Source organism: Carassius gibelio, chromosome A20 (assembly GCF_023724105.1).
Source record: "Carassius gibelio isolate Cgi1373 ecotype wild population from Czech Republic chromosome A20, carGib1.2-hapl.c, whole genome shotgun sequence".
Classification (NCBI taxonomy): Eukaryota; Metazoa; Chordata; class Actinopteri; order Cypriniformes; family Cyprinidae; genus Carassius; species Carassius gibelio.
The window spans coordinates 27,684,739-27,710,847 of record NC_068390.1 but is presented as its reverse complement, the minus strand read 5'-3'; the positions used below and the strand labels follow the sequence as shown (position 1 = coordinate 27,710,847).

At 36.6% G+C, this 26,109-nt stretch overlaps 1 protein-coding gene across 2 annotated transcripts in view; it reads right to left on the bottom strand.

Annotated features, from left to right (window-relative positions):
* The window catches only part of fig4a (FIG4 phosphoinositide 5-phosphatase a), a 59,973-nt gene that overhangs the window by 20,772 nt on the left and 13,092 nt on the right, over window positions 1-26,109 (bottom strand). For both annotated transcript variants that reach the window (XM_052535491.1, XM_052535493.1), the window contains exons 7-16: window positions 25,059-25,204; window positions 23,859-23,987; window positions 22,127-22,227; window positions 20,774-20,936; window positions 10,920-11,017; window positions 7,535-7,668; window positions 7,061-7,177; window positions 5,241-5,286; window positions 3,790-3,938; window positions 3,548-3,714 (exon numbers count right to left, since the gene is read on the bottom strand). In XM_052535491.1, the coding sequence (XP_052391451.1) occupies window positions 3,548-3,714; window positions 3,790-3,938; window positions 5,241-5,286; window positions 7,061-7,177; window positions 7,535-7,668; window positions 10,920-11,017; window positions 20,774-20,936; window positions 22,127-22,227; window positions 23,859-23,987; window positions 25,059-25,204 (1,250 nt within the window). The remainder of the gene's footprint in view (window positions 1-3,547; window positions 3,715-3,789; window positions 3,939-5,240; window positions 5,287-7,060; window positions 7,178-7,534; window positions 7,669-10,919; window positions 11,018-20,773; window positions 20,937-22,126; window positions 22,228-23,858; window positions 23,988-25,058; window positions 25,205-26,109) is intronic.

Below are 26,109 nucleotides of genomic sequence, written 5' to 3'. Positions count from 1 at the left end.
ACTATTTAATATTACTATATATTGAATAAATTAGTATATAATATTTAATAAGACAGGACCCGCCTTTAAAATGCAGTGAAACATATTTTCTCTGTGAAAATGTGCACATCACATCAGGTCTCTGTGATGCACCTGTGCTCTGTGCTCTGGGTAAATGACGTTCATTTTCGGGTGAAAAATTCCTTGAATAAGTCCAGACGATGTCGCGGTGTCCTCTAGCGAACGGGACGCGCTAAACCCCCCAATAACACCCATTCTGTCTGACAATCACATGCAGGGAGCAGAAGATTATAATGACACACTGAGAAAAATGAATCACTAATCCATTCCTCTCACTCTTATGTCAAAGAAAAAAACAAGTCTCTCTGGACTCGTCAAGCTCCCAATCAATAACTAACTAAAATGAGCTATTCTACTAAACTACACTTTTATCTTTACAGTTCTACCGATGAGCTGAAGAACTAATCAATGCAGTTAATAAAAGTAATAACATTATTCCAATATTCATTAATTTCTAAAGATATATATTTATTATACTTTACAATTTGTTACTGGCATGGAGAAAAAAAAATGGCATCATTAATGTAATCAATGATTTCTGATAATTTGCTTGCGAAATGGAAGCAAAATTAATATTATTAACTCATATTTAATTAATTAAATAAAAAATGTAAAAATAATAAACATATAATTAAAATAACTTTTATCATTTAAAGAGTTAAAAAAAATATATATATACAAATAATATATCATATTTTTTATTTATTTTTAAATATGTGAAGTCAAAAAGGTTTTAAATCATTCAGAAAACAGGTCATACAAATTAAATTTCTTAAACACTTTATAGGGGAAGTTTTTTTTTAATATTATTTAAGCCAAAAGTAATTTTAACATTTTATAGTTGTGCAACATAAAAACATATATTTATGAATAAATAAATAAACTCTCTCTCTTACTTATTGATTAAAGCAATAAGTATAAATCGGAGCGGAGTGACTAAAACACCCTCAGCTGTTATAAATTTACTGTAAACCACGGCTTTAAGGGAATTATTGCTTTTATAAAACGGGTGTTCCTTATACATTTATGCATTTATCAGACGCTTTAATCCAAAGTGACTTACAGCGCATAGAAACAGTTGTGGTTGCAACAAAGTGGTTGCCGAGCAACACACAGAAGTAAACAAAGGTGTGTGTTTATAGAGTATTTTACAACAGCTTCAAACTTGGCTCAGCCAATCAGAATCAAGGATCAATACTATTGAGCCATTTTTTTTTTACATTTAACATACTCTGAAATATAAAACTTTAAATTTAAGTGATTTCAAAACAATCCTCACATAAACTATATTATATATGCATAAACTATATAACATTATTTACTTTGATTAATACAATAACAAAAATGCATAATACACATAGTATAATATTATATAAAATATAAACAACATAATATAATAATACAATATGAAAAATTTCATATTGCTTTGAATTGATACATTTTTTTCAATACTTATTTTCGGTTTTCAGCGCAGTGTTCTCATCTCGTCTAAGATTTTTTGATGTGGTGCATCACTAATTAATTTTCTCCACACACACACACACACATAATGTTTGTTTATGTCAAACAGAGCATTGCTGACGGCAAACGATTCACACGGGTGCAATATAATCACAGCGCTTGATTGTAATGCGGCGCCTTCGCCAATTAACCAAACGGCAATTACAGCTCATTTCAGGGTTACATTAGATTTCACTCATATCCAAAAATCATAAGGTTAACATTATTATGAGAACATGAAGCAATTAAGACTACAACATGCAAATTTGTGTGCGCAAATCAAACTCCCGCGAGGAAGCGATGACGCGGTGAATGTTCAAAACGCAATATTACGGGAAAACAGTGTGACCCAAAAATATTCACTAGCAACCAATGGGATTCGAGTTTGGAGACGCGGTGACCACGGAGACTAGAACTGGGTTGCTGCTATGATGATGACAATCATGTCTGTAAATACAATAAATGGCACAAAATAAACAAGGAAAAACTGCAAAGTGATTTCAGGAAATCCAGCAGAACCTGACAATAAACCCCTGCATGCGGCGCATTCACACGTTTTCTGATGGATTCGGCTCTGCACAGGGCCAATAACGTGAGATCGGCCGTTTATAAATCTAATCATAATTATTCACACAAAGCGACCCATCAGCACAAAGGCAGATATGAATAATTCATGAAGGAGAGAATGTTGGTGGAGGATATAATGGCTCACACAGGTCTCTCGCCCGCTCTCTCTCTCTCTCTTTCTCTCTCTCTCTCTCTCTCTCTCTCGCTCTTTCTCTCTCTCTCTCTCTGTCTCTCTCTCAGTCTCTCTCTCGGTCTCTCTCTCAGTCTCTCGCTCGCTCTTTCTCTCTCTCTCTCGCTCTTTCTCTCTCTCTCAGTCTCTCTCTCTCAGTCTCTCTCTCTCCAGCTCCAGACCATCATTAGCTTATGAAACGCGGCACATTAACATAATATTATGTAATACATACATTTCTATGGATGGGTGTGCAGAAAAATGACGAATAATCATTGAAAATCTGGTTATAAATGTAAAAGTTATTTTTTTTTTCATTTGTACTGTAATGATAAGATCGGGAGATATTCACTGTGAATTGGTTGAAGATGAACAAACCCACTCTTGACAGAATGGATACAGAGACTGAATCAGATTCATATATATATATGAGAGAATGACTGCAGATTTACAGTAAAAAAATCAGACATTTTTCAACAGAACTGGCAAAAATAGTCAAAACATATTTGGTTGATGTTGAAATGTTGTCAGGGGCTTTTTTTTTAGTTATTATATTAGTTTTAAGCTATTAATGGTCCATTTTGTATGGTTATTTTTTTTTTTTTTGCATTAATATTTTAAGGAAATGTTATGTGTATATTGTTCTGGTTATAAAAAGTTTAAGCAAAAAATATAAGCAAAACAATTCCCAAAGCAAAACCTTCTCATCAAAAGTTTAGAATAATTGTTTATATAAGACGTCTGCTCACCAAGGCTGCATTTATTTGATCAAAAATACAGTACAAATTGTGAAATATTATTATGATTTAAAACAGCTGTTTTCTATATGAATATCTGTTAAAATATCATTTATTTCTGTGATGCTCCGCTGTATTTTCAGCATCATTCCTCCAGTCTTCAGTGTCACATGATCTTCAGAAATCGTGAAAATATGATGATGTACTGCTCAAGAAACATTTCTGATTATTATCAATATTGAAAACAGTTAATATTTCTGTGGAAACTGTGGTACATTTTTTTTTTTTCAAGATTCACAGATGAATAGAAAGTTCAAAAGAACAGCATTTATTTGAAACAGAACTCTTTTGTAATATCTTTACAGTCACCTTTGATCAATTTAATGCACCCTTAACTTATAATTTTGTTTTATTTTATATATTTCAGCATTGATAATAACAGTGTTTCTTGAGTACCATGAACATAATACCGCACCGCAGTATGAGAGCAGCATCCAGGTGTTCAGGTGTTTACCTGAGAAGGCGTTGCTATAATAACGCGAGAGCGTCTGCATGATGTCTTTGGAGTGTTGCGTCCAGGGCGCGATCTTACGGTACGTCTTCACCCGATGCACCAGCTGAGATCCTCCATACTGTAAAGACAGCGTGTCGCCGTGATCCTCGTACAGCTCCTCAAACAACCTGCGGAAACCATTAACAACATCAGTATGATGGAGAGGAGTGTCTAACTGCTGTAGTGTGTGTTTGCGCAGATACCTGACGCAGTCCGTGTCGAACTGAAGCTTTGGTTTGTCGATCATGCCGAGAGCGTAGAGCTGATACGCCAGAGCACATTTACCCACCATGAACTGAGCGGTGTTGGTACGATCCAGACAGTCCACACAGTTCGTCCTCAAAACCCCTGTCTGTCAAAACAACATGCCAAAAATGATTTCTGACCTGAAATAATGTCACAATTTGTACTGCATGTCCGATCAAATAAATGAGTGAGCAGAAGAAAAATCTTACTGACCTCAAAAGTGCACAAGTTGCATCAAACATGTATGCAAACAATAGGATAGGACTACTTAATGGTTAAATAATCTATACTCATCAGAAATGTTTACAAAAAAAATAATTACAGTAATTTACTGTATTTTACAAAGCATTGACAGATCTTTGATAGAGTACATCCACATTTAAACAACGTAAAATCAGGCAGGTGTGTGACTGTTGGTTATTATCAATAATGTGTGGTTCAGATGAACGCTTTGTTTCTGAATGGACACTTCTTGACCAGACTGAGCACCAACAGGAAGCAGATTTTGAGGAAGACAAGACAACAGTTTTTAATGTTATTGACCCAAAGAATTTGGCTGTAATAAATTGTTGCCTGTCTATAGGCTTTTTTTAAACATGCTACACTGCAGCCTGTTTTGAAAAAACCTTTCTTATTTCAGACTGATGTCAAAACTAATTTTCCTTTCGAAAGTTCTAGAGAAGGTCGTTTTTATCCAATCACAGACGTTTTTGATAAGAAATTCAAGTTTTTCAGTCAGATTTAGAGCAAAACACAGTACTGAATCGGTGCTTTTAAAAGTATATAATGATATTTTATTAAGCGTTGAATCTGAAGCCTCAGCAATCTTGGTATTATTAGATATTAGTGCGGCATTTGCTACCATAAAACATAGTATCTTAGTTTCTCGTCTGGAGCATTATGTTGGCTTTCGAGGAGTTGTCCTTCAGTGGGTTAAGTCTTACTTATCGAACAGAAGCTTTGCAGTTAATCTGGGTGAGTTTTTCTCAACTCCAGTTCCACTAACTTGTGGGATTCCTCAAGGGTCGATTCTTGCTCCTCTCTTGTTTTCATTATATATGCTTCCTGTGGGATCTATTTTCAAGAAGCATGGTCTCTACTTTCATTGCTATGCTGAGGATACGCAAATGTATCCTACCACTGCAAAAAAAAAAAAAAATAAGAATGCTTTGATTCCCCTGTAAACAAATAAACACTGTTGTCAAGTCCAGTTTTTTTTTTAATCTGAGACTTTTGATGAAAATAAAGACTTTACTTTCTATTATAGATCTTGAGAAAGTCATTAATGCCTTAATTTTTTCATGGCTTGAATATTTTAACTCTCTTTATGTAGGAATCAGTCACAGAACTTTTGGCAACTGCTGTCATATTAAATTGTGCTTTATGAATAAAACAAACAAAAACAAACCTGTAGCCTGCCATTCGGTGTGACCTTCCCTCCGAGATCTCCCCACCTGAAACAACAAAGAGAGTCGTTTAAAACAAACTTTCACCTCGTGTGTTTGAAAACAAATAAGTGCTTCAACACGTGCACCATCAACGCTTTACAACAACAAGAGCTGGAAAACAACAAAAGTGCTGCATTTACCTCAGCTGTGACTCAGATGGGAGGCTTTCTGAGCTCTTATGAGAAGGACAGAAATAGTGCTTGAAGCACTGTACACATACGCAGCTCATCAGGAGGAAAAATTGTTTGGTATATTATTTGGAGTCTTAGTATTAGTATTAGAAGTACTAGGAGACCTTCAGCAGTGAAATATATACATCACAGCCTGTTTATCCACGCCCATTAATTCTACATGACAGCCTGTTTAGCCCCGCCCACTGATTATAAGCGCTGCCTGTTTAGCCTCGCCAACTGATTCTACATCACTGCCTGTTTAGGCCCGCCTACCAATTATATATATATATTAATGCCTGTTTAGCCCCGCCCACCCATTCTACATCACTCCCTGTTTAGCCTCACCCACCGATTCTACATCACCGCCTGTTTAGCCCCGCCCACCGATTCTACATCACCGCCTGTTTAGCCCCGCCCACCGATTCTACATCACTGCCATTTTAGCCCCGCCCACCGATTCTACATCACTGCCTGTTTAGCCTCGCCCACCCATTCTACATCACTGCCTGTTTAGCCTCGCCCACCGATTCTACATCACTGCCTGTTTAGCCCCGCCCACCCATTCTACATCACTGCCTGTTTAGCCCCGCCCACCCATTCTACATCACTGCCTGTTTAGCCCCGCCCACCCATTCTACATCACTGCCTGTTTAGCCCCGCCCACCCATTCTACATCACTGCCTGTTTAGCCCCGCCCACCCATTCTACATCACTGCCTGTTTAGCCCCGCCCACCCATTCTACATCACTGCCTGTTTAGCCCCGCCCACCCATTCTACATCACTGCCTGTTTAGCCCCGCCCACCCATTCTACATCACTGCCTGTTTAGCCCCGCCCACCCATTCTACATCACTGCCTGTTTAGCCTCGCCCACCCATTCTACAACATTGCCTGTTTAGCCCCGCCCACCCATTCTACATCACTGCCTGTTTAGCCCCGCCCACCCATTCTACATCACTGCCTGTTTAGCCCCGCCCCCCCATTCTACATCACTGCCTGTTTAGCCCCGCCCACCCATTCTACATCACTGCCTGTTTAGCCCTGCCCAATTATTCTACATCACTACCTGTTTCATCAAAATTTGTTTGATGTTAAAAAATGGACTGCAGTGGTGTGGATTACTTGTGGATTATTGTGATGTTTTTATCAGCTGTTTGGACTCTAATTCTGACGGCACACATTCACTTGCAGAGGATCCATTGCTGAGCAAGTGATGCAATGCTACATTTCTCCAAATCTGATGAAGAAAAACTTAACTGCATCTCGGATGGTCTGGGGGTGAGAATATTGTCAGGGAATGTTTATTTTTGTGAGAACCGTTCCTTTAATATAGTGTTTTGATAAACCCCTGTGGCAAACATTTGCAGAATATTCTTCAAACGATTTTCATTTGCATGTAAAAACAGACATTTGACAGCCCAGCCATTTCATCAACACATAAATGTGAATTTAAATGAGACATATTTGTTATTAAACACATAAACAACATTATTTACACAACCTCAGATTTATTTGTGTATTCCTTCCACCTTTTGCGTGTCACACACGCTGCTGAAACAGACTCTCTCATCTTAATCAAATGGATGTTTTTTATAAAGGTCATTTACCTTTCATCAGGACGTAACGTGTGGCAATAAAAGTCAGGTCGATTAACGAAGAATCCCGTCCTCTTGACCACATTCTCAGCGATCATACTGAGACGATCCAACACGTTACACAGTTTACTGCAGATGAGAAGTTACATTTCTACTGTCAATTATAATGTTACAAAACATTTCTATTTCAAATATACCCTGCTTGAGCTTTCCATTCATCTGTGAATCCTGAAAACTAAAATGTATCACGGTTTCCACTGATAATAATCAAAAATGTTTCTTGAGCAGCAAATCAGCATTTTAAAATTTAATTTTTGAAAATCAAGTGACACTGAAGTGGAGTAATGATGTTGCATTAATTTAAAATAGTACAAATATTTTCAAAATTTTTACTGTATTTTTGATCAGAAATGAGCAGGAGAGACTTATTTTGAACAGTAGTGTACAGCATATAATATCAGGTCACTTTACGACAGTCGTACGCACCTCTTCGTGTATCGCGCCATGTCCCAGGCGATGTACTCAATGCCGTGCTCCGGCGGGAGGAACTGGTTCAGGTTGGTGATGGCTGGATAAAACTCCTCACTCAGGATCTTCTCATGCTTTCTCTTCTCTCGTTTCTGACAAAATCAATCACCAAATCAACAATTATTGATCACACACTGACTGCAACAATTTAACCTCACCTTCTAACAAAATATACAGCAGCAATTTCATGGTGACAAACTTGCGGCGTTACATTTAGTAATGTGTGGTAAACAATACTGCAAAAAACGCAGTAAAAAAACAAAACAAAAAAACCTGCAAAAAAAGTTGTAAATAAAACAAAGATTGGGTATGTTTTACAAAATACTATTTCAATATATTTTCACGTTTTAATTCAATGTGTTACTTTATTAAATTTACTAGCAATTTCTGAGTGAAACGTTTTTTTATAAATTGTTTTATTTTTTATTTTAGTGTGTTGGAAAATATTGCGTCCTAGAAAAACTATGTAACAATGCAACAAAAGCATTGTTTAACACTTAAAACACATGAAACTTGTTTGCCAGGATGCTATATTTCCATTTCAGTACAAATAATGAGTTTTAAATGCATAAATGCATTTTTACATAGAAACACAACTTTAAGAATCTTTTACCCCATTTTATAAAATACTAAATTGAATAATAAACCAAAATTAATAACAATTAATATAGGTTTAAAATGCATAAATGATATGTATTGCAACATTAAACAAAATTTGAGAATTATTATTTTTTATTTAATTAGAGATTAGAGAATATTACTGTTGAGTATCATAATTTTTACTGTATTTTTAATAAATCCAATTTTGAGAATCTTTTGCTCTCTTATTTTAACATTCTGAGTTAAATGAATTAGAATTAATAAACACCGCAATTCTTTTTTTACTTTGGAAGACAGCAGAGATTGCATGAAAACTAAGCACATTTCAACACCAATGATGAGTTTAAATGCATAAAACATATACATTATAATCACATATACTAGACTTAATACTGAATTAAATAAATCAGGATTAATAAAAATGAGTGTGTTTTAAATGCATAAATCATATGCACTTTACAACAGAAACTACTTTATTTACTAAAATGCCAAATAAAATAATGAATTAGAATTACACTGTTATATTTTATTAGAATAGAACTGTATTTTGACCAAATAAATGCAAATTAGAGAATCATTTTACTTGCTGAATTAAATAATGAATCAATGAAATAACTGTATTTATACTGTGAAACAAATTTTGCATGCAAAACACAAGAAGAATTTTAATAAGCATGCTTTTTAAATGCATAAATAATATTCATTTGCTCATGGTAACACAACTTTGACTCCTTTTTTCAAATGCTTAAATAAATAATGAATCAGAATGAATAAGCAATGCTTGTTTTTTGCAGCGATGCTCATGATTTGGATGCAGACGTGTTGACTCAAACAAACGTCCTCCTCCTGAGCCATGACTAATCCACCATCAAGACTAGTAAGATATTAACTATTCGTCGCACATGCCGGCAGGCAGAAACACACGTGAACAATCTGCGCTTTACGCGTTCAATCCTTGGGCCACATTTGCACGTGCTGCCAAACGACTCCAGCTTTCACAGAAATCTTTCTACGGCTGCCTTAGTCTTCCTGCGACCCACAATGCCGTCTGCTTCCCACACACACACACACACTCTCCACTGGAGGCCAATGACAAACACACAAACACACTGAGTTTATGCTGGAGGTCAGTGTGCTCACAAACACACATGCACTTTACACACAAACCACACTAAGTGTGTTTGAGTGCACACGTGTTGCGACTGCATGGTCCGTTGCGCTAAATAAGCATGTGGAGATAATTAGATCACATTCTTGGCATGTAATTCACCTCATTTGGATCATTAAGGCTCTTTTGTCACACGCTTTTATCTGGGAAATATACGGTGAATCACACATTGAAACAAAGCCACAAACACAGGCCGAGGTTCGTGTTAAATCTTGTCCTTTCGGATCCCTTTCTGGCAGCTGGCATTCACATGGGCATCACATGGCTCATATGTGTGTGTGTTTCTGGCTCAAACTGTGATTTGTGTCTTTGTTCTGTTGTGCCACATGACAGCAAATGTGAGAGATGGGAAATCTAGAAAGCAGCTTTTATTCAAAAACATCACTGAAGAGTGCATGTGCGTTTCTTCATGTGTGTTGTATTTATAGTAAGTTCATTAGATGCTACAAGTGTTCATGTGAAGCACGCAGAGTGCATGCATTAGCACTTTTTGAAAGAAATTAACACTTTTATTCAGCAAGGATGCATTAATTTGATTAAAAAATTAGATTTAAAATAAATGAAAAATATGAACTCTCTCAACATTAATAATATGAAATGTTTCTTTAGCTGCAAATCATCATATTTTCATGATTTCTGAAGATCATGTGACACCGAAGACTGGAGTAATGATGCTGAAAATACAGCTGTGCATCACAGAAATAAATTCCACTTTAACACAGATTCACACAGAAACTGCTGTTTTGAATTGTAATAATATTTCACAATTTTTACTGCAATTGTATTAAATAAATGCAGCCTACAAAAGACGTGAAAAACTAAAAGTTAATGCACACTGAGCTAAAAATGGTGTTCTCAACACAACGTGACAAATATTTAATGTGAAATAACGCAAGGTGATACAATGCAATAATTGCCATTAATATCAACAATGCAAAAACTGTAATGATCCCAAACAAATAGGCTTTATTTTCTTCATGCAAAATATATATATATATATATATATATATATATATATATATATATATATATATATATATATATATATATATATATATATATTTATATTTGAGTTTATTGCTATATAATCCTCTAAAGGCTATTTTATTGCAGATCATAAATCAAACATTCGTGGAAATTCAGGTTATAAAAGTTCAAACAATTCTGCACAAAAAAACTATATTAAAATTCTTTAATTGTACGTTTGATAAAAATTTTTTACAAAACATGTCTTTCTTAATTATGGCTTAGCGTCTCATAATTTTGATTTTTTTTATGTCATAATGACTCAGTATCTCAAAATTTTGACTTAGCATCTTAATTTTTTTTTTTTTTTTTTTTACTTATGTCAATTATGACTAAGTATCTCATAAGTTTGACTTTTTATCAATTGTGACATTGGACAAGAAAGGAATTAAAAATGGAGCTGACCAATAACACGTTTTACAGTCGATATTACAGTGCTTCAGTATGACATTTTAGTGTTTTTTTCTTTAGGCAAAGTATAATTTCCTCCTGATTTTGTGGTGAAATGAAGGACGTGGAGTTTCTGGAACAAGAAAAACTGAATCTCACCTTGACGAGGTTGAGGATGATGATGGGTGATCCAAACCTCTGCAGCATCTGATCGAAGTGAAGAGCTGCGACATGAGCGTAAGGGTCGGCCTGGTCCACTGAGAGAGAGAAAGAGCATTTTAATAAGACCAGGTCTTTATCAAAATAATTCACACTTCACAGTCGTTAGATCCTTGGTCAGGATGACATGAAACCAGAGTCGTTTTAAAGCAAATGAGTTCACATTCACATACAGTTTCAGGTTTATTTCAGTAAGGTTTGTCTGCATTGGAGTTTATTCCCATTTCAGCTTCTAAAAAGCCATTTCATGACAGATATAGGTCATAATCAAACATTTACTAAAATTTGTTACAACTTGACAACTCTATAAAATACTCCTCGGTTGTATGTGTGATAAAAAAATTGCTAATGTTTTTCTGGTCTTAGAAAACATGTCCTTTAAAGACCAGCTGATGCCAGAGATAATATTTTAATCAGTTATTTTAATTAAAAAGTAAAAAATATTAACTTATAATTAATAACTTTGACTTTATGATATGGAATTATGACTTGTAATCTAATAATTGTCTTTTTTCTCATAATGATTTAGTTTTCTCAATTACAACCTTTTTTCCACAATTAATCTGAATTATTATTAAATAATAATGACTGTCATAATTGGATTTTTATATCAGTTAAAACATAGTAAATCACTATTACATAACATTACATGATCCTTTGATAAGAGGTTGAAATTGTGAGAATAGTCATGATTATTATACAAGTCAAATAAACATTTGACGTAGTTTCTCAAAATGGTTAATTTTTAAGCATAATTTTTGCCTCATTTTGACATCATAGTTATGACTTAGTATCTCATAATTTTGTCTTTTTGTTAAAATTATGGCGCAGCATCTCATAATGTTGATTTTCAGTTGTGCAACTAAGTATCTCATAATTATGACTTAGCATGATATATTTTTGAATGTCAATTAAGACTTAGTATCTCATAGTTTTGTCTTTTTACATTGTAATATCTAATAATTTTGTCTTTTCGTTAGAATTATGGCTTAGTATCTCATAATATTGACTTTCTGTTGTAATGACTAAGTATCTCATAATTTTGACTTTTTACGTCATAAATATTACTTATCATGTTACATTTTTGACTTATGTCAATTAAGACTTAGTATCTCATTGTTTCGTCTTTTTACATCATATCTAATAATTTTGTCTATTTGTTAGAATTATGGCGTAGTATCTCATAATGTTGACTTTCTGTTGTAAAGACTAAGTATCTCATAATTTTGTCTTTGTTAAAATTATGGCGTAGTATCTCATAATGTTGACTTTCTGTTGTAAAGACTAAGTATCTCATAATTTTGTCTTTTTGTTAAAATGATGGCGTAGTATCTCATAATTTTGACTTTTTGTTGTAAAGACTATGTATCTCATAATTTTGTCTTTGTTAAAATTATGGCATAGCATCTCATAATTTTTGACTTTTTACATCATAATTATGACTTAGCATCTTTCATATTTGACATATGTCAATTATGGCTTAGTATCTCATAAATTTGACTCTTTACGTCACAATTTTCAAGATTTTTCTCTTATGTGAAATGGGCTTTCATATGAATTTGACATGAACCATTAAAGACAAATCAATGTGCACTATGTGGGTCATAAGTCTGTGCTGAGCAGCAGGCTACAATCTAACTGTGCAGTTGCAAACCTATAAACAGATTAGAGCACAAAACACTCCTGGCAGTAGGTTATGAGAATTAGGTTCTTTCTCATACACAAATATCTCCCTTTTACATGGGTTCATTAACACCACACAAAGCGCATTCAAAGTCGGCGTAATCAAATGCTTGAGTCCTGAAAAGTCCTTCAGCAGGTCAGACAAAGCTCATGGGGACAGCAGCGTGCTGCATGCTAGCGATGAAAGAGAAAAACTGTGTCTCATCTTCTTGCAGCACCCCAAACAATCAATGAAAATGAAAGATGGCCGAGACTCGAGCCTTGCGTAACACCTTGTTTCTAGTTTTTGTTGAGCAGAAAATCAATATCTGTTATCCTGAAAGCCCTTTGTGCGAGTGCTGTTTTAAACCTATATTGAACTGACCTAATTACAGAAAACATTCTTCGTAAACCCTCATCTTCCTTTGACAGAAGGACATTGCATCAAGCAAATTGCATAATGCATTAGAAAGATGAGTAAGTGCAGAGGATGATGAGTCTGAAAATGAAGAAAATCACATCTTATTTATCAAAACTAAGAGCTTTGGGTCATATCAGAGTGTATTTTTTTTTGTTAAATTCACAGTAGAAAACTGGTTCTTCTGAAACCGATTCCTTAAAAAAAAGATCAACATTATATTTTGGGCCAGATTTAAGCTATTGGATCAGTTTTATTTGACAAAAAGTCAGATGAGATTGTCTTAAAAGTTCCTTTTCTAGTAATTGTGCTTATTTACTTACAGATACAAAGAAACGTATGAGGCACAAAATCATAAAGATAAGTCATTATTATTATGACATAAGTCATAATTATATTAAATCGAAATTGAGTTACTAAGTCATAACTATGAGATAAATTCATTATTATGACATGAAAGGTCATAATTATAAGTCAATCATGAGATAAGTCACTATTATGATAAAAAAAATTTTTTTAATATTAACAACAGATTTGAGATGCTAAGTCATAATTATGAGATAAGACATTATTATGACATGAAGTCATATTTATGATAAGTTGAAATTATGACATACCTAGTTATCATTATGAGATAAAAGACATTATTATAACAATTTCATTATACATCAGAATTGAGGTACTGAGGTACAATTATGATATAAGTCATTATTATGACAAAATGTCATAATTGTGATATGAAGTCAAAATTTAAATACCTAGTCATTATTATAGGAAGTCGTAATTTTGACACACCTAGTCATCTTTATGAGATAAAGAACATTATTATGACATAAAAAGTAAATTATAATAGTCAGAATTTAAATAACTCATAATTATGAGATAGAAGTCATTATGACATGAAAAGTCATATTTATGATAAATTTAAATTATTACATACATAGTCATCATTATGAGATAAAGGTCATTATTATGAAATAAAAAAGTCAATTATAACATTGAATTACATTGACATAATTATGAGATAAGTCATTATTGTAACTGAATGTCATAATGAGATACTAATTCATCATTCTGAAACAAAAAGTCATAATTATGATATTAAGCTGAAATTATGAGATAGTAAGTCATCATTATATAGAAGTCATTATTAAGGCATGAGAAGTCATAATTACAAGTTGAAATTATGAGATACCTAGTCATTTTGAGATAAAGGTCATTATTATGACATAAAAATTCTATTATAATTCTGATGAATTATCATGATTATTATTAAGTCAAAATAAAAATACTAAGTCATCATTATGAGATACTTCATATTTGAATGTGTCGATGTGACTACATTGAACCCGAGCAAACACACACGTGTACGGTTGAGGACACTAGCGGTCAGCAGCAAACACACACCTGTACGGTTGAGGACACTAGCGGTCAGCAGCAAACACACACCTGTACGGTTGAGGACACTAGCGGTCAGCAGCAAACACACACCTGTACGGTTGAGGACACTAGCGGTCAGCAGCAAACACACACCTGTATGGTTGAGGACACTAGCGGTCAGCAGCAAACACACACGTGTACGGCTGAGGACACTAGCGGTCAGCAGCAAACACACACCTGTACGGTTGAGGACACTAGCGGTCAGCTGCAAACACACTCCTGTACGGTTGAGGACACTAGCGGTCAGCAGCAAACACACACGTGTACGGATGAGGACACTAGCGGTCAGCAGCAAACACACACCTGTACGGTTGAGGACACTAGCGGTCAGCAGCAAACACACACGTGTAAGGTTGAGGACACTAGCGGTCAGCAGCAAACACACACCTGTACGGTTGAGGACACTAGCGGTCAGCAGCAAACACACACCTGTACGGTTGAGGACACTAGCGGTCAGCAGCAAACACACACGTGTACGGTTGAGGACACTAGCGGTCAGCAGCAAACACACACGTGTACGGATGAGGACACTAGCGGTCAGCAGCAAACACACACGTGTACGGTTGAGGACACTAGCGGTCAGCAGCAAACACACACGTGTACGGTTGAGGACACTAGCGGTCAGCAGCAAACACACACGTGTACGGTTGAGGACACTAGCGGTCAGCAGCAAACACACACCTGTACGGTTGAGGACACTAGCGGTCAGCAGCAAACACACACGTGTACGGTTGAGGACACTAGCGGTCAGCAGCAAACACACACCTGTACGGTTGAGGAAACTAGCGGTCAGCAGCAAACACACACGTGTACGGTTGAGGACGCTAGCGGTCAGCAGCAAACACACACCTGTACGGTTGAGGACGCTAGCGGTCAGCAGCAAACACACACGTGTACGGTTGAGGACGCTAGCGGTCAGCAGCAAACACACACCTGTACGGTTGAGGACGCTAGCGGTCAGCAGCAAACACACACCTGTACGGTTGAGGACACTAGCGGTCAGCAGCAAACACACACGTGTACGGTTGAGGACACTAGCGGTCAGCAGCAAACACACACGTGTACGGTTGAGGACACTAGCGGTCAGCAGCAAACACACACGTGTACGGTTGAGGACACTAGCGGTCAGCAGCAAACACACACGTGTACGGTTGAGGACACTAGCGGTCAGCAGCAAACACACACGTGTACGGATGAGGACACTAGCGGTCAGCAGCAAACACACACCTGTACGGTTGAGGACACTAGCGGTCAGCAGCAAACACACACCTGTACCGTGTACGGTTGAGGACACTAGCGGTCAGCAGCAAACACACACGTGTACGGATGAGGACACTAGCGGTCAGCAGCAAACACACACGTGTACGGTTGAGGACACTAGCGGTCAGCAGCAAACACACACGTGTACGGTTGAGGACACTAGCGGTCAGCAGCAAACACACACGTGTACGGTTGAGGACACTAGCGGTCAGCAGCAAACACACACCTGTACGGTTGAGGACACTAGCGGTCAGCAGCAAACACACACGTGTACGGTTGAGGACACTAGCGGTCAGCAGCAAACACACACCTGTACGGTTGAGGAAACTAGCGGTCAGCAGCAAACACACACGTGTACGGTTGAGGACGCTAGCGGTCAGCAGCAAACACACACCTGTACGGTTGAGGACGCTAGCGGTCAGCAGCAAACACACACGTGTACGGTTGAGGACGCTAGCGGTCAGCAGCAAACACACACCTGTACGGTTGAGGACGCTAGCGGTCAGCAGCAAACACACACCTGTACGGTTGAGGACGCTAGCGGTCAGCAGCAAACACACACGTGTACGGTTGAGGACACTAGCGGTCAGCAGCAAACACACACGTGTACGGTTGAGGACACTAGCGGTCAGCAGCAAACACACACGTGTACGGTTGAGGACACTAGCGGTCAGCAGCAAACACACACGTGTACGGTTGAGGACACTAGCGGTCAGCAGCAAACACACACGTGTACGGATGAGGACACTAGCGGTCAGCAGCAAACACACACCTGTACGGTTGAGGACACTAGCGGTCAGCAGCAAACACACACCTGTACCGTGTACGGTTGAGGACACTAGCGGTCAGCAGCAAACACACACGTGTACGGTTGAGGACGCTAGCGGTCAGCAGCAAACACACACGTGTACGGTTGAGGACGCTAGCGGTCAGCAGCAAACACACACCTGTACGGTTGAGGACACTAGCGATCAGCAGCAAACACACACGTGTACGGTTGAGGACACTAGCGGTCAGCAGCAAACACACACGTGTACGGTTGAGGACACTAGCGGTCAGCAGCAAACACACACCTGTACGGTTGAGGACACTAGCGGTCAGCAGCAAACACACACGTGTACGGATGAGGACACTAGCGGTCAGCAGCAAACACACACGTGTACGGTTGAGGACACTAGCGGTCAGCAGCAAACACACACCTGTACGGTTGAGGACACTAGCGGTCAGCAGCAAACACACACGTGTACGGATGAGGACACTAGCGGTCAGCAGCAAACACACACGTGTACGGTTGAGGACACTAGCGGTCAGCAGCAAACACACACGTGTACGGATGAGGACACTAGCGGTCAGCAGCAAACACACACGTGTACGGTTGAGGACACTAGCGGTCAGCAGCAAACACACACGTGTACGGATGAGGACACTAGCGGTCAGCAGCAAACACACACGTGTACGGTTGAGGACACTAGCGGTCAGCAGCAAACACACACGTGTACGGATGAGGACACTAGCGGTCAGCAGCAAACACACACGTGTACGGATGAGGACACTAGCGGTCAGCAGCAAACATATACACGTGTACGGTTGAGGACACTAGCGGTCAGCAGCAAACACACACCTGTACGGATGAGGACACTAGCGGTCAGCAGCAAACACACACCTGTACGGTTGAGGACACTAGCGGTCAGCAGCAAACACACACCTGTACGGTTGAGGACACTAGCGGTCAGCAGCAAACACACACCTGTACCGTGTACGGTTGAGGACACTAGCGGTCAGCAGCAAACACACACGTGTACGGATGAGGACACTAGCGGTCAGCAGCAAACACACACGTGTACGGTTGAGGACACTAGCGGTCAGCAGCAAACACACACCTGTACGGTTGAGGACACTAGCGGTCAGCAGCAAACACACACCTGTACGGTTGAGGACACTAGCGGTCAGCAGCAAACACACACCTGTACGGTTGAGGACACTAGCGGTCAGCAGCAAACACACACGTGTACGGTTGAGGACACTAGCGGTCAGCAGCAAACACACACATGTACGGTTGAGGACACTAGCGGTCAGCAGCAAACACACACCTGTACGGTTGAGGACACTAGCGGTCAGCAGCAAACACACACGCGTACGGTTGAGGACACTAGCGGTCAGCAGCAAACACACACGCGTACGGTTGAGGACACTAGCGGTCAGCAGCAAACACACACCTGTACGGTTGAGGACACTAGCGGTCAGCAGCAAACACACACGTGTACGGTTGAGGACACTAGCGGTCAGCAGCAAACACACACCTGTACGGTTGAGGACACTAGCGGTCAGCAGCAAACACACACGCGTACGGTTGAGGACACTAGCGGTCAGCAGCAAACACACACGCGTACGGTTGAGGACACTAGCGGTCAGCAGCAAACACACACGCGTACGGTTGAGGACACTAGCGGTCAGCAGCAAACACACACGCGTACGGTTGAGGACACTAGCGGTCAGCAGCAAACACACACGCGTACGGTTGAGGACACTAGCGGTCAGCAGCAAACACACACGCGTACGGTTGAGGACACTAGCGGTCAGCAGCAAACACACACCTGTACGGTTGAGGACACTAGCGGTCAGCAGCAAACACACACCTGTACGGTTGAGGACACTAGCGGTCAGCAGCAAACACACACGCGTACGGTTGAGGACACTAGCGGTCAGCAGCAAACACACACGCGTACGGTTGAGGACACTAGCGGTCAGCAGCAAACACACACGCGTACGGTTGAGGACACTAGCGGTCAGCAGCAAACACACACGCGTACGGTTGAGGACACTAGCGGTCAGCAGCAAACACACACGCGTACGGATGAGGACACTAGCGGTCAGCAGCAAACACACACGCGTACGGTTGAGGACACTAGCGGTCAGCAGCAAACACACACGCGTACGGATGAGGACACTAGCGGTCAGCAGCAAACACACACGCGTACGGTTGAGGACAATAGCGGTCAGCAGCAAACACACACCTGTACGGTTGAGGACACTAGCGGTCAGCAGCAAACACAAACGTGTACGGTTGAGGACACTAGCGGTCAGCAGCAAACACACACGCGTACGGTTGAGGACACTAGCGGTCAGCAGCAAACACACACGCGTACGGTTGAGGACACTAGCGGTCAGCAGCAAACACACACGCGTACGGTTGAGGACACTAGCGGTCAGCAGCAAACACACACGCGTACGGTTGAGGACACTAGCGGTCAGCAGCAAACACACACCTGTACGGTTGAGGACACTAGCGGTCAGCAGCAAACACACACGCGTACGGTTGAGGACACTAGCGGTCAGCAGCAAACACACACGTGTACGGATGAGGACACTAGCGGTCAGCAGCAAACACACACGCGTACGGTTGAGGACACTAGCGGTCAGCAGCAAACACACACGCGTACGGATGAGGACACTAGCGGTCAGCAGCAAACACACACGCGTACGGTTGAGGACACTAGCGGTCAGCAGCAAACACACACCTGTACGGTTGAGGACACTAGCGGTCAGCTGCAAACACACTCCTGTACGGTTGAGGACACTAGCGGTCAGCAGCAAACACACACGTGTACGGTTGAGGACACTAGCGGTCAGCAGCAAACACACACGCGTACGGTTGAGGACACTAGCGGTCAGCAGCAAACACACACGTGTACGGTTGAGGACACTAGCGGTCAGCAATCTAAGATAAGCAGCGAGCACGCAGCAGGATCAGTCTGAGATGCTGTACATGTGAAATGTCATCTTTCTCTGGATGAGAAGCGGTGAAATGGGTTCAGCAGGAACAAGATGAGCACGTACAGAAAGAGATAACGCAAGAGAAGATGAGAGATCCTCAGACGGCCCTGGTGAAGTCACCAAACACTTATAACAACCAGAAGCAACAAATGATGCTCAGGTAGATATGAAATTAAAAGCAGCAACGGATCTTTTCTTCTGTAGATCCAGGTGGATTTAAGAAAACTCTTCTTCATAACATTGATTTGGGCCAGAACGCCTCCTGAACGCTCTGCTAAATTAAAAAAAATAATTAAAATGTTGTAAAAAGGGTACAAAATAAAGAATAATAAATAAATAAAATAAGTACAGATTTTAACTATTTTCCAGAAGAGTACAAAAAAATATTTAAAAAAAAATAAACTAATAAAGTTTAACTTATTTTGCAGAAGGCTAAAACGATAATAAATTAATAAAAAACGCAATTAATTAAAAATAAAGCAGTATTTTGCAGCATTGTATGTGGAGAACAACTATAAACCTATATCACTTCCAAAAAATACAAAATAAATAAATAAAATAAAACAATAACTAAATTATTTTGCAGAAGAAAAAAAAAGAATATATATATATATATATATATATATATATATATATATATATATAATAAAAAATTATTTTATTATAATTTTAATTGTATTTTTCACAAGGAGAAAATACAAAAATAAATAAAAGTAATAAAATAAAACAATGTATTAAACTTAATCAATTAAAAACATATGTTTTAGCAGTATTTTTCAGCATTGCGTGTGTAAAGCAAGTGTAAAATTAGACCACATTCATGATAAATCGACTAACACACACACACACACACACACACACACACACACACACACACACATGAATGTGCATCAGCGTGAAACGGGCGCAGACTTTGTTTTGTCTGACTTTGGGGTCAGGGACAGTTCATCTATATAAACCAGGATCATGTAAACGTCCGTATGCAAAATCTGGCATTTCAGGGTCTGACTGCATGTTTTTATACAGGACACACTTCCTGAATGTTCAGATCCAACATTGCACATTTAAACAACCTACTAACATCAGTAGCTTTCAGCTCCGAAATCATTTCCACACAAACCTCTAGCAGATAAATGCATTTAAATATAGTCTCTCTCTTCTAGATAGCATCCATCCCTGCCTTGAAGGAGGGAATAAACAGGAAGTAGTGGTGAGGTAATGGACAGGAAGTGGCTCTTACAGCGTATGGGTGGTTTGGGCATCATGGTGGAGATGTCCTGGGACCAGTACAGAGGAACCGAACCTCGGACCTGAACACAGGAGGAGAAACTTCCCGCCGTCAGCGACATGACCGAGGCATCGTGGATGATCTGCTCCGTCTCCACCTCGTTCGCCACATCGCCCTAAAAACACCAGCACAGCCGATCTGACACACTAGTGTTTGCATACTATACGATCGAGAAGTACACAGATGTGGGGATGTTTTAGCTCTGAAAATAAAATTACATTTCATTTCATTAAAGTAGGGTTTAACTATTTTGCAGAAGGCTACAAAATAATAAAACAATTACAGATTAAAAAAATAAAAAAAAATAAATAAAAATTAACTAAAATGAAATGAATTTAAATTTAAATTTAAATTAAATTAAATTAAACTAAAATAAACTAAACTAAACTAAACTAAACTAAATTAAATTAAATTAAATTAAATTAAATTAAATTAAATTAAATTAAATACACATATTCAGACATGGGGTATGATTTCAGTGATGAAAATTAAAGATAAATAAAAAATAAAATTTAAATAAAACAACTAAACAATTATTTAAAAAATTAAATTAATTATTAATATTAAATTTAAAAAGTAGGTTTTGATTCTCCACATTTTGTATATTTTTAAAGACTCTGATGGCTGTGTTTGCATACTTTCTGTACTAAATGAAGAACTTACTTAAAATAAAAATAAATAAAAAATTATAGTAAATCTGTCCCCAAAACTTAAATAAAATAAAATGAAGTACACGTTCAGACATGGGGTATGATTTCAGTGCTTAAAATCAAAGATTATTTATGTATATATATCACAAAATAAAAAAGAATGAAAAAAATGTAAATAAAAAATTGATTTAAATTTAATTTAAAAAGTATGTTTTGATTCTCCAAATTTAGTATGTTTTTAAAGATTGATGGCTTTTGCATACTTTCTGTACTAAATTAAGGACTTGCTTAAATTAAAAAAAAAAAATATATATATATATATTTTTTTTTTTTTTTTTTTTTTTTTTTTTTTGGGGGGGGTCCCTAAAACTACAATAAAATAAAATAGATTTTAATTATATTTTGCAAGGTATAATATGACATTATAAAAAAATTATGGAATTAAATTAATGTAATTTAATTTATATTCAAATGACTTCAAACGATATTTAAACATAACGGACTTGACTGTAGTTTAACTGTTAAATGATGAGCAGCTGAAATGTGTGGATCTGCAGTTATAAAGCATCAGAGAGAGTTTAGCGAGGCTTATCGTATCCCAGCTGAACACACAGAGATAAACACACAGAGATAAACACAGGTGTTGGACACACACCTCACAGTTGGCTCCTCTCTTGAGGAAGCGTGTCCCGGCGAAGCGGCTGGAGCGGCGGGCGATCAGTGTGACGTGCACCGGCCGACCGTAGATCAACAACTCTGAGCGCCGCGTTAAAGAACAACCACAGAACAACTGAAGAGGAGCTCGTCCTAAACACAGAGAACACCTGACCAGATCACCAGAGATGTGCAAGATAACCGTGCTTTTAATTTGAAACCATAATAATACAAAGAAAAATAAACAATGAAAAATAAAATAAGTAGGTTGTAACTGTATTTTGCAGAAGGCTATAAAAAGAAAAACTATTTAAAAATTAAATAAAATGAATTAAAAATTAAATTCTTCTCTACTTGACAGACAAGACAAAAACAAGCAATATAAAAAAGTTTTTACCTAATTTATATATATATATATGATAAAAAGATTAAGCTAATAAAATTAAATTTTTCTTATTTACTTTATAATTATATATATATAATTATTTCTCTATATATATATATATATATATATAGAAATACTTTTGAAAATAAATATATATATATACTCAGCATTTTGTATGTTTTTAAAGACTCTGATGGCTTTCTGTATTATATAAAGAACTTCCTTCAAGGTTATTTTTAAATAAAATTCTTCCTGGCCCCAAAGTGTTTTGTGTGCTTCTCAGTTATTCATATTTAGGTTTTTAAGTCCTCCAGAAGTCATCAGCGTCTCTATCGGTCTGTTTTAATGCGGTGAACTCGTTCACTTCTCCTTCAGACTCCTCAGGGAGAAACCACAAGCAATCAACAGCATCAGACTCTCTCCGGATCATTTCTCTCTCTGCGTGCGTTTCTTCTGCTCGTTTTGTTACTCTCCTGAACCTTTTGCTGGGAAAAACAGCTTACATCAAGCTGCTTTCTCTTACAACATGGTGACTGGTTTGCAGCTGCTTCCAGGTGATAAACCCTTCAACCCTGCTAGAAAACACCTGATACTATCAGAAGTGGGTTTTACCTGCATTGTGCAGGATAAAATAAAATAAAAAGGTTTTAAAAATGTATTAATAATTGTAAAAAGTAATATATTTATATATCTATTTATTTTAAATATTTTCTAAATATTCTAATATATATATTTATTTATTTATTTAAAAGTGTTTAATGTATTTAGTGCAAAAATAAAAATTTTTAGCATTCTGCAGAAGGCTAATTTAAAACAAACACAAAATAAAATGTAAAATTAAAATTAAACTGATGAAAAATAATAAGATTGTCAGGTTTAACTGTATTTTTCAGTAGGTTACAAATTAAAACAAAAATAATAAAATAAGTAATTTATTGGAAAAAATAAAGAAAAATAATGAAAAGTTTAATACATTTAAAATATTTTTTTATAATAATATTTTGCAGAAGGGTCCAAAACTAAATTAATATTTTTTTTAAAAAAAATCAATTTTAAATGCATTTTGAATAAGGGTATATAAAAATATTATTTTTTTTTTAAAAAGTAGGTTTTAGCTTTAATTTTGCATTATACTGTATGTGGAGAGCAACTGTAAAACTAGATCAGTCCCAGGATAAATCAACAACGCTGACTACACTGTGTGTGAATATTGCTCTTATATTCAGTTTATGGATGCGGTTTCTATTGTTGTATCTCACACACACACACACACACACACACACACAGAGATGAATCTGAGACAGCGGACACAAGAACCAAACGTTATCTTTGTAACAGAAGAGGATACTGGATTGGCCGCAGAATCCGTGAATGATGTAGAGCAGCCAATCAGGATGGACGATGTCCTTGACCCTCTCCAGCAGACGGACGTTCCACACATATTTAGCGTAGGGTTCATTAATCAAACCATAGACCACTGAAACACAAACACCCCAATTAATAATACACACACTAAATATAATCACTGGAATCAAGACAGTTCTTAAAAAAAAAAAAAAAAAAAAAAGTCCAAGAATGCCAGAGCTGAGACCTTGATAATTTAAATAAATTAATAATGAACAGTGATAACATAATAATATAAAATTATATAAAATAAATGATTAAAAGCGTGCTATAAAATATGAATATATAAAATAAGAAAAAATAAATAAAATGCTAATTAAATATTTAAAATATAAATAGATAACAATATAAAATATAAAATAAATCCCAAGGGCAATATAAAATATAAACACAATAGTAAAATATATTTAAATATATAATATAAAACAATAAATAAAAACAAAGACTGCTATATAAATATATAAAATAAAATAGAATATAAAAAATAAGAAAATAAAATGGTTTAAAAAAATTGGTTTAACAAAGCATGAGATAAAAAAACAAAACGCATTTAAAATACAGTGCTACAAATTAAATGATAAATTGAAAATGATACAAATTATTTAAATATAGAAATTAAGAAAGAAAATAATGAAAACATGACATAATGAAAAGCCAAGAATGCAATAAATATAAATTTTTACCACATTATTTTTTTTCTTTAGTCTTATTTAATTCTGTTTTCATGTCATTTATGTACGCATGTATCTACCAAGAGCTCCTAAAAAACACCAAAAAATCCTTGTGTGTTTACACACTTGTCGAATAAAGCTCATTCTGATTCGGAAAAGATATCAAATATAAATATAAAATAATAATACATTTAATAAATTAAAAAATAAAATACATTTAATAAATTAAAAAATAAAAATAAATTTTATTAATTTAAAAATAAAATAAATTTAATAAAATAAATAAATATATTTAATTAAAAAATAAATTACATTTAATACATTTAAAAATAAAATACATTTACTTAATTTAAAATAAAATAAAAATTAATTTAAAATAAAATACATTTAATTAATAAAAAATATAAAATACATTTGATAAAATAAAATAAAATAAAATAAAATAAAATCCTAAATAAAAAAAGGAATCATACCTTGAGTGGGGAGTCCCTCCTCCTCGAAGATGTCAAAGCTGTCCTGTCTGCCGCTGGTGTTGAGCTCCTCGCTCTCTCCGGCGTCACATGGCGTCTGCAGCAGCGTCATGTTGTACTGCAGCGAGTGGCTCAGGTCGTAGCTGTAACTAAAGGTCACAGGGTCACAGGGTCACAGGGTCAGATCGATCATCACTGCTCAGGTGTTCTGAGCAGCTTCACTGTTGCTAGGTAACAGCACGTTGCTTAGAGATGAAGCGCACCGAATGAACTCTGAGTTCAGATCACAAGACGTCATCTCATTCACAGACAGATCCAGATATAAAATAAACCTGATGTGTGTTTAATTAACAGCGCTCTTTTCTTGTTTTCATATGTTCAGCAGCAGACTTGAACCTGCTGAAATCACAAAACTAACAAACTTTTGCTTGCGTTGCTCTTTTGCAGGTTAAAAGTTTTGACAACAGAAGATTAAAGTACAGCCAACATGAGAGAAATGAGATTAATGAGGGGCTTTGATCAGTGATATATATGTAATGAGCTCATTAATAAATCATATAAAGAACCACACACATATATATATTATTATTATTAATAAAAATGATGTAGATTAAAAAGGCAATCCATTTTATAGCAATTTATTTATTTTGCAAAAAAATGCTGTGAACATTTTATACATTTATTCTGTATAAATGTATGTTTATATATATATTTCACATATATATTTATTCTTCATCTACATATATATGTAGCTAAGTAAAACCATAAAAAATAAATAAATACAAATAAATAAATGTGTGTTCCTCGACGGAGTTAAATATAAACTTTAACATTAAATTTATTTTATTTCAGCAATTTACTAAGGCAGCATTTCTCATTTTCGATTCGTTTAACTTTTATTTATTTTTAGTATTAAAATAACTAATGAATGACTTTATTTTGAACATAAAAATAAAATAATATATTATATATACATACTATAAAACTAATAAAAAAAACTATGTAGACATTTAAAAAATAATAATAAAAAAGGCAAAAACAACTAAATAAAATT